Source organism: Octopus bimaculoides, chromosome 23, assembly GCF_001194135.2.
Source record: "Octopus bimaculoides isolate UCB-OBI-ISO-001 chromosome 23, ASM119413v2, whole genome shotgun sequence".
Taxonomy (NCBI): domain Eukaryota; kingdom Metazoa; phylum Mollusca; class Cephalopoda; order Octopoda; family Octopodidae; genus Octopus; species Octopus bimaculoides.
In genome coordinates, this window is record NC_069003.1 from 13,623,117 (window position 1) to 13,637,698 (window position 14,582).

A 14,582-nucleotide genomic window follows, 5' to 3' on the forward strand; every position below is an offset into this window, starting at 1 on the left:
GTAAGCAAGCTACTTACCACACAGCCACTCCTGCGCCTGTATATATATATATATATATATATATATATATATATGTGTGTGTGTGTGTCTTTGTGTCTGTATTTGTCCCCCACTACTGTAACATAGCAGTTTGGCAAGAGACACTGATAGAATAAGTATCAGGCTTAAAAAAATAAGTCCTGTGGTTGATTTTTTTGACTAAGACCCTTCAAGGCAATGCTCCAGCATGGCCACAGTTAAATGACTAAAACATATAAAAAATAAAAGCTACATACACACCTGAAGGACTGCCACACCACAATTTTCTGTCTACCAAATCCACTTATAAGGTATTGGGGTTATAATACTTGTCCAAGGTAACATGCAGTGGGATTGAACCCAAAACCACATAGTTGTGAACTCCTTCACTTTGCAGCCATTTCTGTGCCCACAGTTTACAGGTATTTATTATGTTTGTGTTCAATTGTTTAAGGGCAGTTTGCTGTGCTTGAGGAAAGTAAAACAAGCGAAGTAAAACCATGGCTGTCTTTGCATACAGGAATGTCCCCTGCATCCCTCTTCAGCTTGCAGTCTCAATCTTGCAGGCTTGTGGGTGCTGGTGCCATGTAAAAGTACCCAGCACACTCTGTAAAGTAGTTGGCATTAGGAAGGGCATCCAGCTATAGAAACCATGCCAAAACAGATATGGAGCCTGGGCAGCTCCTATCAAAGTGTACAACCCATGCCAGCATGGAAAACAGACGTTAAATGATGATGATGGGATGGGATGACAAGGTGTATGTTTCAGTTTTGTGCATTGAGATCAAATCTCACCTTCTGTCACAGTCCTACAAGATTAAACAAAAACGATTAAAGATGTTTTATTTTTTTGTCTTTTTTAAAAACCTTTTTGCTTCCTCTGGAAGCAGGGGCAGGCACGGTGGAGTGGTTAAGCAGTCTGCTTCCCAACTGTGTGGTTTCCAGTTCAGTCCCACTGCATGGCACTTTGGGCTACAGCAGACTTCCACTATAGCCCCTTAACCAAGTCTACTCATGAGGCATTGCTTGGCCTGGGGCTATATTAGAAGACACTTGGCAAAGGTGCCATGCAGTGGGACTGAACCCAGGACCATGTGGTTGGAAGTAAACTCATTACCACACAGCAATGCCTGCATCTAAACGTTTATCTAAAACTAAAACACATGTAGATGATAATGCAGTGATAGGATTATTAAATGGTGACATGTTGGGCTGTAAAGGTTTGCCATCAGTAAAGGTGGTCATCAATACATTATCAATTGTAGCAAAATCATCGATTCACACCCAACTTACAAATGATAATGTGTCCCTGGGTGCATTGTATCTAGCAAAAAACAATCAGACTGGTCATGCCTGGACTTCTTTTGCTTGTAAGTCTGATCAGAGGTTAAATAACAACCACCACCATCACAATAAAAATAAAAAAGCGTATGCTGATGTCATAAGAATTTAGAAACTTTGGGAGAATGTGAAATAATTCACTGCACATTTTCAGCATTTATTGTACCTGTGCACCTTCCACATACAAAAGTTAGTCCCCTCTCCTCGGATGTTGCTGCACCCCCCACGTATCCAAAGCTTACACTGCATGCATTCCATGGAGCCTCCACCCACACCCCTTCTACAGATCAAGCAGGGTCATGTGATTTGTTAACCTTCACACTCACTATGAACCTGGTCCTTGCTAGGTCAACTCCAAGGCCCTTTGATCCCAGACCCTTCCTCCACAGGTAGTGATTCAGCTACAAGAGCAAGGTCATCAGCATAGAGGAACTCCCAGGGGCAGCCCGTCCCAAATTCCACTGTCACTGCCTGGAGGACCATGATGAACAAGAGGAAGCTGAGCAACAATCCTTGGTGAACCCCTACTTGTACCCTGAATTCTTCACTATACTTGTTGTCCACCCTCACCTTACTGGTAGTGTCCCTGTACAAGGCTTGTACGGCTCTCACCAAACCACTCGTCCATCCCCTGCTCCTGCATTGACCACCAGATAAGGGATCAGGGGACCCCGTTAAAAGCCCTCTCCAAGTCAACAAAAGCCAAGTACAGAGGATTACCCCAGCTAGTTATCTCTCCTGCAGCTGCCCCACCAGAAATATAGCATCAGTAGTGCCTCTGCCTGACACAAAACCAAACCGCAGTCCTAACTAAGGAAGGACATGCGTAAGGGATGTATTTCTTATTTTATGCGTTGATCTGAAATGTATTAAATGCTTCCAAAATATTATTTGGTTTGATTACATCATTATAATTCATGTGTGTGTATGTCAGTAACATAATGAAATGGCAGTGTAATGTGGTTGGTGATAGGAAGAGTGTTCAAAGTAAAAACCATGTAGATTCTTCAATATTTTTATATATTTCTCTGTGACAATAACATCAAAACTTGTCTTTTGCAGCATGTTGAAACTCTGGTGAAGAATGTGGCATCAGTTTTCTGTAACAAAATCCAAGATACATTGGTGGCTAATGTTGAACAAAAACACCAGGAAATGCTGATTAATATCAAGAAAGTCCTCTTACCTCGACCAGTAGCTCTCGGTAAGTTTGGTCTCTTCCATTTTTACTGTTGATTTTCTATTTTGAATTGAATGAAATTCCACCTGAAAATTTATTCAACCAGTGACTGAAGTAGTAGTCAGCTGAAACGACCAACACGAATTTTACAATATTCATAAAGCCCTGTGAGTGGATTTCTTCATCTTTTTAATGTTCACTTTTCCGTGCTTGTATGGATCAGGTAGAATTTGGTGTGGCAGGTTTTTCTACTGCTGGACACCCGTCTTCTCTCCAAGCAAAGTAATATTTCTCATGGAAGACTAGAAATGAACATGCTCATTTAGTACCATCTTTTTTTTGCTCCTTTGTTTCTAATCTTCTGTGAAACCATGAGGAAATATTACTTTTACTTGGAAACAGGAGAGAGTTGGTGATAGGAAGGGCATCTGACTGCAGAAAATCTGCCTCAATGACCCCTATTGGAAGAAAGGCAAAGTCAACTTTGGTGGCATTTAAGCTCACAATGTAGAAAAGAGAAGAAATGCTTAACATTTGTGTGACATGTTGACCATTCTGCCAGCTTGCCCCCTTTGTGTGGCCATTATAATGCAAACTGCAACAAGAAACAAACTACTACTGTGAGGTTCAGAGGTACATAACACGAAGATGATATGTATGTATATTCTTCCTTCATCATCATTTAACGCCTGCCTTCCATGCTGGCATGGGTTGGACAGTTTGACAGGAGCTGGCGCAGTAGAAGACTACTCCAAGCTTGTGTGTCTGTTTTTGCAACTGGATGCTCTTCCTAACACCAACCACCCCATAGAGTGGACGGAGTGTTTTTTTACATTGTTTTCTTAACTTTTAGTTAATATTTTCTAAATCTTCAGATTTAAATCCTTCAAAGTTGGAATCATAATTTGTGGATGCCATTTTGGTAAATATTCAAAGACAATCTTCATCGTTTTAAACATTGAAAAAAAAACAAAAAAAAACAATTCCATGTTGCTATCTTTTTCTTTTTTAGTTACTAGACTGTGGCCATGCTGGGGCTCTGCTTAGAAGAATTTTAGTTGAATGAATCAATCCCAGTACTTCTTTTTCTTTTCTAAAGCCTAATACTTATTCTATTGGTCTCTTTTGCCAAACTGGTATGTTATGGGTATATAATCACACCAATACTGGTTTTCAAGTGGTGGGGACAGAGACGCAAGCACACATGACAACCTTTTTTCAGTTTCTATCTATCCATTCATAAAGATTTGTCCAAAGTGCCACATAGTGGAACTGAACCCAGAACCACATGATTGAGAAACTTTATAGGCAGTCATAGTATTTCACCCTTTAGCATTCAGATTACTCTGTCAAACATAAAGCCTGTTTAATTATGTTTTAAATTAATTGTACAGCATCTTGTAACTCTGAGATTTTGATGATGTTCCTGTTTATTTTTAGAATGACTTTGTAGGGTAGGTGTGAGAAGTCAGAGCTGGCTGGTTTGAGCATAAAACAGGAAGACAATTTTGGCCTGATATGGCCGGTTTAAACACTAAAAGGTTGAAGGGTTTTTTGTCGAACAAATCGTCCGAGACACAAAGACACACACATACATAGAACATGCTTCTTTCAGTTTACATCTTCGAAATCCACTCACAAGGCTTTGGTCAGCCTGAGGCTATAGAAGAAGATACTTGCCCAAGGTGACAGGCAGTGGGAACCATGTAGTTGGGAAGCACGCTTCTTACCACACAGCTGTTGTTAATAATATTGCAAGGGAAGTGTGAGAGGCCAGATCTGGCCAGTTTAAACATAAAAGCAGTAGAATATTTTGCCAGATATGGCTGATTTGAATACTAAATGGTTGAGGAAATGGCTTTATCTTGCAAATTGTATCAAAGTTACGCAAGATTTTGATAACTTTTTGTTTATTGTAAGTCAAGTATAAGAATCTGTTTAATGTTTAGTTTCAACATAAAACTGGTAGAATATTTAGTCCAGACACAGCTGGTTTACATGCTAAAAGGGTTACCATCCTTCCTCTGTCACCATCTCTAGATCAAGATTAACCCTTTTCTCTCTTCTCCTGCAGGACCTTTTACAAAACTGAAAGCAAAACCTACAGCAGTCCTCATGAAAAAACCTTCACAAATCAGCAATAGTGAGAGTTGAACTCTCTAGCATCACATTACCAGGCTGTTTGCTGCTTGTCTGACAATAACTTAATAAATATTAGGTTTTATTTATTTCAAACTCTATACTTGTTTCAGTCATTAGACTGCGGCCATGCTGGAGTACTGCCTTGAAGAATTTTTAGACTAATGCATTGATCCTAGTACTTTTTTTATTAAAGCCTGGTATCTAAATATATATAAAACTGAGAATGTCTGTCTGTGTGAATCACTAAAACTTGAGAATCACCCAACGGATTTCATTCAAATTTTACACATGCTTTAATTAAGGTCTGTGCAGTGTTGTGGGCTAAAAAAAAAAATTATCAACTTCTTGGCTAATGCGAGCCTGGAGCAATCTCTTACCTCTTACAATGTTTCTGGATTACGTGTGAAAAGTGAAACATCTCTATTAATACTTTCACTATTATATGGTTTCAGTTTCAATTACTTTCATTATGTATTGATATGCATGTTTGTATATGAATGTATATATTTATATCTTTGTGTGTGTGTATATATATATATATAGAATTTTCTTCAAGTCGAATAGCCCATCCTGCTCAAAAGGTCCCTGAATAAGGGTTGTTTAAGGATGTTGAACGAAATTCATGTTTCCAGAGGTGAATTACCCAAATCCCAAAGAATTCCTCTCAACACATGGCTATGATTCTCCCCAACTACTTCTGCTTGGGATCAGAGATGCTCATATCATCAGCCACTAAGGGACATGCTCAACTGGTTATACCAAGATAAAACAATGTACGTGATAACACTTACAGTCAGTTAAGATCAGAAGCCATGAGAGCCACTGTCTTGTACTTTATTACCTCTGCCTTAGCGAAGGCATTGTTTTCAGTCAATTTTGTTTGTCTGTGGACAAGATATCTCAAGAACCGCTGGATGAATTTGGATGAAACTTTCAGGGATGTTTGTCCTTGTAAAAAGGGATATTGTTGTTATTGCCTTTGTCCTGGTAGCTGGCTTCTGTAGCCATGGTAACACTGTTGTTGTTTTTAGAAATAGCAGCTAAATCTTACCAAATTACATTTCAGTCTTTAAAAAAAAAAAAAAAAAAATGACCAGGGGTTCAACATGATTTTCTTTTTGTAGACCTAAATCTGAATAAAAGACAGGATGGTCACAGTTGGAATATTTTTAATTAAGGCTAAACGACAAAGAAGGATACATTAAATAATGTAGTTTTAGATTGACTATGCCTGCATAAAAGACAAAATGGTCTCAGCTAAGAATGCCTTTGATCAAAAGTCATCTCAAGAGTTCACCTGGAACGATAGACCAACAACAACAGCAGCAACAATTATCACCTGGAATTGTAGAATGATATCAACAGCAACAAGAAGGTGATGTAAACATAACTTTATTGCAGCCATTATTCTCCACAGATTCTTAAAAGAATTAAATCTCCATTTCAAAGTCAAAATAAGATTGGTCGAAGTAGTGCACTCGCACGTAACCATCTTCACCACCGCTGCTGAAACTGTAACAGAAACAGAATTCTTTAGGATCAAATCTATAAGGAAATGTAATGGACGCACACACACACACACACACACACAAATATATACATACCCATATATAATATATATATATATATAGACATCTTTTGTTTGTTTCAGTTATTGGACTGCAGTGATACTGGGGCACAACCTTGAAAGGTTTAGTCAAACAAATCAACATAGCCTGATACATATTCTATCAACCCCTTTTGCCAAATCGCTATGTCACAGGGACACAAACCAACACCAGTTGTCATGTGGTGGACAAACACAGATATTTGTATTAATATTTAGCAGAAGCAACAGAGGGACTCAAGAGTTGAGTTTCATGTATTGGTACTTGTCACTCTTGATAAGAGCAAACACATGAAACCCTCAGACCTTAAGTAACTTTTGCTTCTGATAAATATTAGCAAAAATATTCATTTACTCATATTTTGAGTTCTATTTTTTCTTTTTGCATCACCATACCTATATATACACACACACATACACACGACGGGCTTCTTTCAGTTTCTGTCTATTAAATCCACTCACAAGGCTTTGGTCAACTGCAGGGTATAGAAGACTCTTGCCCAAGGGGCCACGCAGTGGGACTGAACCTGGGACCATGTGGTTGGGAAGCAAAGAGCTAATATGAAGCAAGACGTGTTTCCAAAGCCCATCAGTTGTAGAGTTTTAATCCAACAGTAACTACGTAACCTTTCATCCCTATTAAGACATGGAATGAAAGACTTGTCACTTTGTGAAGGACTAACCCCTAACATAATAAACAAATCTGAACCCTACCAAGAAACAGACACACATCCACACCACAAAACAAATCCATTACTGACCCTAGTAAAGGGCCACAACAAGATATAGGCTTTCTCTACACACACCACAAATAAGAGAGGAGCCATAAACCCTTTGGCATTCAAATCACTGTCACGTGTAATGCTTATTTATTCACATTGTTTTGAGTAAATCCTTGCATTATCTCTTAGCTTCGAGATTTCAGAGAAGCAATTGATTGTTCATAGAATGAAGTTGTAGGGTAGGAGTGAGAGGCCAGATCTGGCTGGTTTGAATATAAAATAGGTAGGATATTTGAGCCGGATATGGCTGGTTTAAATGCTAAAGCATCAAACTTTTTGAGTTACTGGAAATGGTAAACAAATCTTCCTCAAAACACATCCTACTATCTTTAGTTGCATATTTCACAAAGACAGAGAGATAGAGGAGCAAGAGAAACAGAGGTGGGGGGAGGGAGAAAGAGAGAGAGAGAGACAGACAGACAGAGAGTGCTAGCTTACCTTTTGCCATCGGGATGGAAGGCAACACTGTTTATGGGTCCAAAATGTCCTTTGACACGGCCAAACTCTTCCTCGAATATCAAGTGGAAAAACCGGGCATCAAATTTACCCACCCTGGCTGATGTGGTGGTCACCTCCATAGCCTCCTGTCCACCTCCAAGGATCACCTGAAACACAAACACATCATTATCATTGTAATTATTATTATTATTATTATTACTGAAGGCAGCGAGTTCACAGAATCATTAGCATTAAAATACTAATGATGATGATGAACTTGAAGAAGGAGCAGTACTTGATGCCCTTTGCAGGCCTACCAAAACTGGAGAGACTGATGCCATTAATGCTTGGAAACAGGTGAGGGTTGGTGGCAGGAAGGGCATCTTGCTGCCGAAAATCTGCCTCAACCCTTTGGCATTCAGATTACTCTGCCAAATGAAATGCTTATTTATTCACATTGCTTTGAATTAATCATTACATTATCTCTCTTAGCTTTGAGATTTTGATGATAGGATTGCTTATTTTTAAAATGACATTGTAGAGATGTGAGAGGAGCATCTGGCTGGTTTGAACATAAAACTGGATACGGCTAGTTTAAATTCGACCTGACCCATGCAATTATGATGATGATGATGATGAAATAAAATCCGATAACTCACGTGTTCCTTCAATGATGACATGGATGCTGAATTGACCGGGCGTTCTGTTCTGAAGGTCTTCATCAATTGTAAGGAACTCGAATCAAAGAGCTGCAATGGACGACAGATTGGGTAGAGAGGGAGAGATTACAGTGCTGTGATGGTGTTCATGCATTGGATTCAGTGCAACAAATCAAACAAGAAGGTCTGTGAGTATGAGAGAGAGTGAGAGTGTGAGTGACTGAGTGTGAGAGATGGGAATGATAGTGTGTGTGTGTGTGTGAGTGAGAGAGAGAGAGAGTGTATTTGTATGAATGGGGAGGAGGGATAAGTGTGAATGCGACAATCCCAAAGCTTAATATAAATATTGCAGCAGTTCCTGACCTACAATCTTGAAAAACTGTTTGGGGCCAACAATGGTAGCACCAGGGGGTGTTGGGGATCTGTGGGTTAGGAATTTGTTGAGTAGAAACTTCTTTCAATTGCTGGGGTTCCATCAGGAAAAATTCATTTAAATAAAACAGATCCTTTGAGGGTGAAAAGGTTGGACCCAGTGCCCGGCTGAAATGGTAAACTGAACAGACAGACAACCACACTATGGTAATACTTGTTGTTTAGCCCTAGGTTAGCCTTGATCAAGCAGATCTGTAATCAGACATTCCAGCAATGACCATCCTGTCATTTTTGCAGGCATAGTGTGACATGGACTAACACTACACACAGACTGATGGTAGCTTTCCAGTCTTACAATGTGCAGTTGCATCTTGGATCTTCATTCATCGAAGTGAACGGAGAGAATTGTGACCAGGTCAGGTCCTGTTGGGTCTGACTCACAGGAATGTCTGTATAACAATGCTCAAATTGAATGAAACCATGAAGGTTGTGAAGTAATAATAATAATAATAATAATAATAATAATGATGATGATGATTTTGAATTTTGGTACAAGGCCAGCAATTTCAGGAGAGGAGGTAAGTTGATTACATTGGCTCCAGTGTTCAACAGGTACTTATTTTAATGACCCCGAAAAGATGAAAAGTGAAGTTGATCTCAGTGGAATTCTGAGTTCAAATTCCACCAAGGTCATCTTTGCCTTTCATCCTTCCGGGGTTGATAAAACAAGTACCAGTTGAACACTGGGGTTGTTGTAATCGATCACCTCCTCCCTCGAAATTGCTGGGCTTGTGCCAAAATGTGAAATCAATAATAATAATAATCAACAGGAACATGTTTAATGGTTTACTAGCAATACATCCACATTTGTAAAGTAGTATAAAGCAGACCCTCACCCAGGAGACCCTCCACATGCTGGCTGTCAGTAGTAAACAGACATACTTTTAATAGCAATGCACATATTTAATCCTGTAACATCCAGATTACTCTGTTGAATGTAATGCTTATTGATTTACATTATTTTGAATTAATCATCTTGTGACTTTCAGATTTTGATAACATGATTATTTTTTAGAATGATATTGTAGGATATATGGGAGAGGTAGGATCTGGCCAGAAAACAACTAGAATATATAGCCAGTTTGGATGCTAAGGGGCTAACCATTCTGTTACCATACTTCTGTTGAAATATACAGCTCTTGTTTCAATTAATTTTGAAAATAATGAAGAATTTAGTGAAATAATTGTCATCATTATTAAGCTGGTGTTTACAATATAACATGAAATTTTTATTGGAAGGTTTTAATTCAGATCAGTTTAAAACAGGATATTTGTATCACAGAACCAAAGGATAGTCTTTGGTGAGTCACGGAATGCATAGACTGATAGAGTCATACAATATTTAACCCTTTTATTAACAGAATTCTGTTGAAATACACTGCATTTGTTTCAATTAAAAGTTTAGTAAAATAACTGTCATTATAAAGCAAATATTTGAAATATAAATTAACATGAAATTTTGATGAGAAACTTGACTACTGCATTGGTAAAGAGGTGTACTGTAGATACAACTGCAACAGTAAAAGAAATACTAGTTCTAGTTCCACCTACAAGACATCTGTCATGATGGCAATGACGAAATGAGCAGAAGAGTTGGGAGATACCAACCTTGGCAGTGTTATCCTTTGAAGCAGTAATTATCATGGTTTGATCCAGTGATGCTTGAATATCGTTAATTGATCGCTTGTGGTCAGCAACGGTGAGAACTTGATCACCAGTCTAGAGGAAGAGAAAGAAAACCATGAATACACAAGCTGGATGATTGTCATTGCTGTTATATATCGATATAGGGGTCAATAGCTATGCAGTGGAACTGAATCCGAATCCATGTGGTTGGGAAGCAAATTTGTTAGCACACAGTCACACTTGCATCTATGATAGTTGAGAGAAAAACAAAATGAAACAAAACAAGATGATCATGGCCGGAACACTTTTGCTCAATCGAGACTGACCTGCTGTTAAAGAAGAAAGCTTACAGCATAAGAAGGTGAGAAAATTGCTTTACCTTTTTCACAGTCCCACAAACGGCAACTGTTGTCAGCTGAACCAGTCAATAATTTCTGGGTGCACCCTAAATGACTTTGTTAAAGAAATAATATCACACATCCAAACAACCACCCTCATAAGCACCAAACATAACACTTAAGTATGTGTGTGTGTGTGTGTGTGTGTATATAGATTTCCACCCTGTTGGGTGGTTGGCATCAGGAAGGGCATCCAGTTGTAAAAACCCATGCCACAACAGACAGTGAAGTCTGGTGCAGGCTCTTGCCTAGCAAGCTCCTATCAAAACGTCCAACCCATGCCAGCATGGAAGGCAGATGTTAAACGATGATGATGATGATGCACACACACACGCACACATATATACTCTCTTTTACTTGTTTCAGTCATTTGACTGCGGCCATGCTGGAGCACCACATTTAGTCGAGCAAATTGACCCCAGGACTTATTCTTTGGAAGCCTAGTACTTATTCTAGCGGTCTCTTTTGCCAAACTGCTAAGTTACGAGGATGTAAACACACCACCATCGGTTGTCAAGCGATGTTGGGGGGACAAACACAGACACACACATACATATATATATATACAACGGGTTTCTTTCAGTTTCCGTCACTCACAAGGCTTTGGTCGGCCCGAAGCTATAGTAGAAGACACTTGCCCAAGATGCCACACAGTGGGACTGAACCCGGAACCATGTGGTTTGTAAGCAAGCTACTTACCACACAGCCACTCCTACGCCTATATATATATGTAATCTTATAATAAAAAACCCCACAAATCTTGTAAATAGAGCTACCCAGGGTTTCCTGATCAAAACGATTATTTATTGTCATTTATCAAGCTGAAGACAAGACCGTTCGTTAGTTGTCTTTTGAGGTGATAACGTTTCAAATGAGAGATGCTGGTAAAGAAAAGAAAAACACAAGGGAGATAACCAACGTTACACTAATTCTCTTAAAAACTTGAATACATAAATTTGAGGAACGAGATTTTTTTCTCTACGTCACATTTCAAGAAATACATCTTGTTGGAATATAAAAATAGGCCACTGGACATTTAGTAAACATTATCTTGTTTATGTCTGCTTGACATCGAATTATTGTAACGTTGGTTATCTCCCAAGTGTTTTTCATTTCTTTACAAGTGTCTCTTGTTTAAATGTTATCTGCTCAAAAGGCAACTGACAAACAGTCTTGTTTTCAGCTTGATAAATGGCAGAATAAATTAGCATTTTGACCAGGAAACACTGGGCAGCTGGAAAAAAAAAAAGGGGGTTTTTTTTTTTTTGTTTTTAATTATGAGATTATCTTTCCTCTCTCAGCTGATCAAGTGCTTTTCTACTTGATGAAGCATTACCACACATCATACATTTTTTTTTTCTTTTTATTCTCTTTACTTGTTTCAGCCATTTGACTGTGGCCATGCTGGAGCACCGCCTTAAGGCGTTTTAGTCGAAGAAATTGACCCCCAGGACTTATTCTTTGTAAACCTAGTACTTATTTTATCGGTCTCTTTTGCCAAACTGTTAAGTTACGGGGACATAAACACACCAGCATTGGTTGTCAAGTGATGGTGGGGGGAGGGGGGGCAAACGCACACATACAAATATATACATATATATATACAACAGGCTATAGTAGAAGACACTTGCCCAAGGTGCTATGCAGTGGGACTAAACCCAGAGCCATGTGGTTGGGAAGCAAGCTTCTTACCACATAGCCACGCCTGTGCATGTGTGTATATATATATATATATATATATATATATATATATATTTATTTATGTGCACTTTTCCTTGCTGCCACAATCAACGCTGTCCAACCCATGCAAGTATGGCGAAAATGGACACTGAAATGATGATGATGATAATCAAGTTGTATCATGTTCTGTTCTCCAGTACACATACACCAGAAAGTCTTTGGTGGGGTTTACAGACGGACATACCTTAATATCATAGTGTCTCAATTCTCCGTTTTCATGGCCTGTTATCAGGTATTCGTCGTAAGGGCCCCACAGGCCACAGGTAACTTTGGAATCACTAACTTCTACGGTTCTCGCAGGCTTGCAGTTTGCTGGGAAGATAAAGAAACATATTGGTCACCAGTGCATTGGAATCAGAGTCAAGAGATCAAATTTTATCAGATCCATTCAGCAGGTTACAAACAGAGACAAAGAACATTCAGCTTTCCTAATTAATGAGATACCTATAGACAACTAATGCATTGATGCACCATCTCACGGTACCTATTTATAGATATGTAGTCTAGAGCATTAAGAACAGATTTGGTCTTTTGTCTACTCCAAAGATGTTTTAAACCCATTTGTAAGCATATTTCTGTTGAAAAACACAGCTTTTGTTTTAAACTTTGTCATTATTATTAAGCTGGTGTTTGGAATGTAAATTAAGTTTTTAATTTAGATTACTTTAAAACATAAAATTTGTATCATAGAAACAGGGAAGGTCTTAGGTGACTTACAGAACACGTAGATGGATAGAGTCATACAATATTTAAACCTTTTGTTATCATATTTCTGTTGAAATACAATGGCTTTGTTTCAATTAATTGTTGAAATAAAGAAAAGTTGGTAAAATAATTTCGTTTTAAGATTAAGCTGGTGTTTGGAACATAAGTCAACATGAAATTTTGATGGAAGGTTTTAATTTAGAATATTTTAAAACAGGAATTTTGTATCATAGAACCAAGGAGTGGTCTTGGGTGGGTTGGCATCAGAGGATTTAAACAGGAAGGTGGTTATGGTTAAACAGAGGTGGTTGTAGTTGATAATGTGATTGTTTATTTTTAGAATGACATTGTAGGGTAGGTGCGAGAGACTGGATCTAGCCAGTTTAAATGCTAAAGGGTTAAAAAAAACTACTATATTTTTATAATTAAATATAAGGAATGGTATTAAAAATATTGTTAAAACATTTTGTGCATTGTAGAAGTTATAACTAATTTACTGCACATAAATTTTAACAGTTGAGAATTAGTGCTTGAAACAAAGACACAGAACAAGTCCTCCCTCATCCATGATGACCAGATGGTTCTTGTCATTCTGACCGATGAACATGTACACTTAGTCAAAACTGATCTCGGGGTTAAATAGAATGAAAATAATGTATCATTGTGTGTACTTACTGATTTGTGAATCATCTCTACTGTCGTATATGTGTATGGTACATTGATGGCCCATGGTGGTATCTGTGGAGAACATAATCAGCTGACCACTGTATGAGAATCCATTGGTCCTCACAGCTGTGCTAGTTGGAATAGTGACCAACGCAACACCTGAAACAGCAAATAACAACAGATAAAAGACAGACAAAAGCATAGGCAGTCATTCATTGGTACTGTCTCTCTGAGGGTCTATAATGAAGAAGACGAGAAAGAGTCAATGAAGGTATTACTACATGGTCACTCAACTGACTAGAAACAACAGCCAAATCACCCTCAAAACCTTTACTGTTACCCCAAACAAGAGAAGTTCTGAGCAGACAACTGGCTAGATCCATCCAGGTCAGGTGACTTGCCCAAAACATGCACAAAACAACGTAACTCTTTCACACCAGAAGTCCTGAATTGATTGATGCATCACTTCTGTCTAACTTGGGTTTTAGTCACACTGGTCTTTCCGTAGCTGAAATATCTCATCTGTGCATGTCACAACTACAGATGAGATAGTAAGTAGTTCACTAACTGAACTGGTTTAGCCTGGTCACTGACAGTTTGTTGACTGTTGATCTGCTCAGCACCAAGAGATTTTTGCCATTGATTTGGTAAGTATATTTGGATCTTTGTGATTTGACGGGCAACACTTGTTTTCTTAACGAAACACTTTCAAACTTGAGACACTGGTAGAATGTGTCATACAAAACAACTTTTTCTCTTAGCCTTCTTAACAAAAAAATGTACATCGCAAGTTATTTCATGTTAAAGTTGTCGTATTTCTGTAATTTTAACCAATCACTGACGTCTATT

At 38.4% G+C, this 14,582-nt stretch overlaps 2 protein-coding genes across 4 annotated transcripts in view; one reads left to right on the forward strand and one right to left on the reverse strand.

Moving 5' to 3' along the window:
• The window catches only part of LOC106870846 (uncharacterized protein C8orf74 homolog), a 33,506-nt gene extending 26,871 nt beyond the window's left edge, over nt 1–6,635 (forward strand). Inside the window, exons 4-5 of one of the 2 annotated variants that reach the window (XM_052975904.1) lie at nt 2,422–2,563; nt 6,333–6,635. In XM_052975904.1, coding sequence (XP_052831864.1) covers nt 2,422–2,563; nt 6,333–6,349 — 159 coding nt within the window. In that variant the 3' untranslated portion in view covers nt 6,350–6,635. Of the gene's footprint in view, nt 1–2,421; nt 2,564–4,613; nt 4,775–6,332 lie in introns of those variants that run through there. The other variant, XM_014917079.2, reaches the window with a different exon arrangement.
• LOC106870848 (eukaryotic translation initiation factor 3 subunit I) overlaps nt 6,058–14,582 on the reverse strand; it is a 22,840-nt gene continuing 14,315 nt past the window's right edge. For both annotated transcript variants that reach the window (XM_014917081.2, XM_014917082.2), the window contains exons 4-9: nt 13,743–13,892; nt 12,547–12,674; nt 10,207–10,317; nt 8,167–8,256; nt 7,508–7,674; nt 6,058–6,193 (exon numbers count right to left, since the gene is read on the reverse strand). In XM_014917081.2, coding sequence (XP_014772567.1) covers nt 6,112–6,193; nt 7,508–7,674; nt 8,167–8,256; nt 10,207–10,317; nt 12,547–12,674; nt 13,743–13,892 — 728 coding nt within the window. In that variant the 3' untranslated portion in view covers nt 6,058–6,111. The remainder of the gene's footprint in view (nt 6,194–7,507; nt 7,675–8,166; nt 8,257–10,206; nt 10,318–12,546; nt 12,675–13,742; nt 13,893–14,582) is intronic.